At 39.3% G+C, this 4,489-nt stretch overlaps 1 protein-coding gene across 1 annotated transcript; it reads left to right on the top strand.

Moving 5' to 3' along the window:
* ASTE1 (asteroid homolog 1) lies at nt 1-4,193 on the top strand (the record flags this gene model as incomplete). The annotated part of the gene is made up of 4 exons (XM_035895711.1): nt 1-531; nt 2,143-2,353; nt 3,238-3,433; nt 3,724-4,193. Coding segments are annotated over 4 exons (1,233 nt in total), but the record flags the coding sequence as incomplete, so codon positions are not given.
* Between the last annotated feature and the right edge of the window lie 296 nt (nt 4,194-4,489).

Raw genomic sequence — 4,489 nt, 5'->3', positions numbered from 1 at the left:
TGGCTGGCGCAGTTTGCCGAGCCCAGCGAGGCCGTCGACGGCGTGCTGCAATACCTCAGGGAAGACCAGCGAGAAGAAATAAGGGCGCTTCTGTGCGCGTCGATGGAGGATTACACTCCGTCCGACGTGAACCTCGAGGACTTTTTCCAGAATGGCAAGTACGAATGCGAGGCAGCCAGGAAAGCGGGCTTACCGCGGTGGGTACTCGGTGCTCTGGCAAAAGGTAAGCTGGCCCCGTTCATCAGCGATGTCCTGATACTAAGAAGTACCTTCCTCCACGTTCAGGTGGAGAACATGCAGAGACCCAGCGCTCATAGCGCGGCTTTGCCCATTCGACAAGTTATCTATGGACTGCTTCTGAAAGTATCTCAGAATACTGAAGCTGCTTCTCCAAGTAAGCAGACCAGCGAGCTGCCAGTTGTATGTGAATTTGACAGACTCCAAAAGACGCTGAAAAAAACGTTTGTTCAAGCAGCAAGCCTACCCACAGATTTTTGTGATGATCATTTTCCTTTGGACAAGTTAATGGAGGTAAATGGTTGTCACGACAGGTCACGGCTAACAGTGACAAAAAATAGTTGGGACTCATGTTTGCCAGCTGGCTGCTAAATGCGATGCCACCTCAGGACCTAACTACTTAATACAGAGGTGCCTACAGGGCTCAGCTTGGCCTGTGATACTTAAGAAGCTACCTAGTTGCCTTTATCTTCTTCCCTTCCCGCCCCCCCCCCAAGCAAAGACAAAATTTCATGAAAAATTGATTGTGTGTATATGTGGTATTCTCTAAGTTTTCCATTCCAAGCCCTTCTTTCATCGTATGTATTCTGTTACTTGCTTTCACAATGATAGGAAGGAACTCAGTTTCATGACACTTAGAAAAGTGCAATTTAACACTGCAAAACTTAATTTCTATTTGATCATGCTACGGGTGTTGCAGAGCAATGTTCTGAAACAAAATCTGACCCATGCTGCTTTTATAAAAAATCGCCATTATTTCATGTATGATTCTTGCAGCTGCCCAGCAATTTTACCTGCCACAAGTATGCGTCCTGCTAGGGTGGACCCCTGCTGCTTGGCAGACACAACAGCACCTGAAAAACAGCTTGTAATCAAAGGAAAGTTGTGCTAGGTTAGTTCCAGTCTTCGATAGCCATTTTGTGTATTTAAATTCTAATGATTAAGACTGTAACTCTTGCTGTGAATGGAAAGTCATCTCCCATTCCCAAAGTTGCATAGCTGAGGTTTTGTATGCAGTAATTTCTGAAACATCTGGAAATACAATCTGTGTCTTCTAATACTGCATATTTAAGCCACGTGCTCTATCCCTTCCGGCATTCAGATCAACTATTAATGCATCACTGTGTGTGGGATGTGCTGTATGTTTTTATCGCTTGCTGCTGGCTATTTCATGTAAGAACCAAGTCTATCACTACTACGACCATTAAATGCTACAGATAGCTATGGATCCAAAGGCCTACATACAGGTTATTGTTACAGGCCTTTTAAACAAGCAGTATGCCAACACCTAAGTTTGAAAAGTCACATTTGGGGATTTTAAGAAACATTAATGACACCTTAATTTGGTCTTGGTATGTACATAGTTTGTTTAAGGAATTTGAGATTCTGCTATTGTAACAACTCTCCTTACTAAATATATGGGAATTATCAATTCAACAAAAGGTTAAAAGAAGAAAAGTTATTCTGCATTTAAAGTGCTCTAGGCAAAATTGAAATCAATCTTCTACGCTTCTAAAGAATAGGCAAAACCATCCTAATCAAGGTTCACAAAGCACTGATTGCAGTTGAACAGCCTGCTGCATGCAGGAAGTTATGGACAAAGTTTATAACACTGCTTCTTAGAAATCAAATAGCACAACAAATAGGGAACATGTGCCAGGGATTAGTATGTTACAGGTGAAAAATGCAAGCTTCACACTTCAGATTTCATTGTGATTACAAGTAAGCATGTTTTCAATGTATTTCCTGTTCAGAATATCTATGAAACTTGAATAATATTTTATGAAAAACATGAAGTACTAGCTGGTTTGAACATAAGCTTATTTGCCTTTTGGAAGTGGCTCACAGTAAATAGAAGTGTCTTACCTTTATTTTTCCACTCCAGTTTTTTTCATTTATTTTCAGGTGCCCATGTCATGCCGTCAGATGCTTTTGCTGAAGACTCTTGGAGTGAACATGAGTTTCCTAGAATCTATTCCCAGTCACTTACAGCTCCCTGTTGCTGTAACCTGTTACTGGATATGTTATTCAGAACCAAAAGTTAAGCTGCATCAATTAAAGGCTTTACTTCTAATGATAGTATCTGGAGAACTGCACAGGATAACAAATGATCCAGGTATGTCTGCAAATAATACAATTTAGATGTTCAGCTACTATGAAAAATTTACACCATAATTAATTTTTCCTCATTTATGGTGAGTTGTCTAAACTCAGATGAATTAGCATTGATTTACATTATATCCTGGGGTGTCACATTCTTTGCATCAATACAGAGAAGAGAAACAGTGCTAGCCATCAGTTTAACATTTCATATAGGTAAAACAGTGCTTTGCCATCTTGTAAAACATCGATTTGCATTTACAAATACTTTCTTTAGCACTAAGATCAATTTAGATATGCAGGCTACAAAAAAATAAGTTTAACGTACTTATGCATCAGAAGAGAATACTATTGATGCAGATTTTTTTCTCATGAGATTTTCTAAAATCATCTATTTAAAAATGCTGTGGTGCACAGGCACTGTGCATGGAGAGAACGTGAAAGTACTAAATTATCACAGAAATCGTTTCAGTAACATTTATACCTGTTAGAGTTGTGGTGGCATTTCCGCTAGGAGCCCTTCATTCGATGGCAAAGAGTACACATGCCAGTGTTACACAGTTTCTTTAGGTTCTAGTCTATAGAAAGTGGACTGATGTGGTTGCCACCTGCTTCCCAAGTGGGTGGGAGTGAGATGGAATTGATCCACTTGCAGAACAGCATAGCAAATTCCCTAACAAATAGAATTCCTGATTTCACAATTTCAGATTCTTGTGGATATTGATACTTTAATTTTTTACTCAATTTTATGTCTTAAAGTTCAGTTTGAGACACTTGAAAACATTACGAAGGCTTCCTGAAATAGAACTGGAGGTTTGAGGACCCTGTGCATTGCAGAGACTTTTCATACTGTTCACAGATGAACACTTACTTGCATTGTCATATTTATTTATAACCTAGATTCCACAGTTGTACATGCTGAAGGTGACAGAATTGCATACAACGAATTTCTGGAATGGAAGGAAAAGAAGTTGCAAAATAAAGACTTTGATTTAGATGCTGCACATGGTTTTTGTCAGTGGCAGTGCTGTCTTCAGATGGGATTGTATCTCAACCAGCTACTTGGCACTCCGCTCTCTGAGCCAGACCTAAGTAGGTAAGGTTGTTTCAGAGATCTGCTTTCCACACAAGTCCCTGATGAAATGCGTTCGCATGTTTTATTTTCTGTGTCAAGCTTCTTCGGTCAATTTTACTTCATTTGAAGTCCCTTCTTTAAAGATGAAGAATAAATACGGGGAAATAAAATGTGGGGAATAGGTATCCCTTAGGAGCCCACTGCTGGATCCTCTATGTATTTAAGACGTTTTTTCCACTAAGCAGCACGTTTCTGTACCTGTCCTGCCAGGGTTCAATTCTAAACAGTGATTTTCTCCTTCCTTTGAGCAGGCTTTACAATGGGCCCCTTGTGCACAGACTGTATCAAGAGCTTAAATCAACACCTTCAGTGGAAAATCTGTTTAGTTCATCTCCAAAAATTACTCGGCTTTATCAGGTTTTGTTAAATACGGTGGAGTCAACTGTACCTGCAGACTTCTTTCAGAAGGTGACCAAGACCAAATCCGAGTCCTGCAAGAAGAAGAAAGCATCTAATAAGAAAAAGGCCAGCAGGCCAAAGGCTATACCAGAAACTCAGCATTTATGCAATGTTAATCGGTTTGCATCACTTCGAGTGGATGACTGAAAGTGTTATTGCTGAAATAACTTTTAATGCCATGCAGATGGAAGAAATTACATTAAAATATGTGACTACTGGAATTTGCTGTTTTCATGCAAGTTCCTGATGTGATCTTTACCAACAATTCTTGCTTTGGGGAATTTTTTTTGTATACTTTTTTATAACTAACACTTGTATAAAAGAGGTGCTTTATAGAAGTTGTGGTGTTTTGTTTTTCTTAAAAGGTATGAGTCTAATTGAAAATGAGAGCAAAGTTGTTCAGCATTTCAGAGCTGGACTGTTCTAGAGGAATTCTTTTCCGAAACATTTATAGTTGGCTATCATCTCCATCTCCCTGAACACTTCTAACTTCCACAAAACCCGCTTTTTAAGTTTGTGTTTGAGGAACACAGTGATTCCAATCTTACCAATCAGATTGTACAAGTGGAAATTGACAAGTTTAAAAATATTGTAGAATCAGTTTTTACAGGTATTTTC

The sequence above is a fragment of the Egretta garzetta genome, unplaced genomic scaffold (genome assembly GCF_000687185.1).
Source record: "Egretta garzetta isolate BGI_Z169 unplaced genomic scaffold, ASM68718v1 scaffold96, whole genome shotgun sequence".
Classification (NCBI taxonomy): domain Eukaryota; kingdom Metazoa; phylum Chordata; class Aves; order Pelecaniformes; family Ardeidae; genus Egretta; species Egretta garzetta.
The sequence above is the reverse complement of the archived record's forward strand: the minus strand, read 5'-3'. Positions and strand labels throughout refer to the sequence as shown.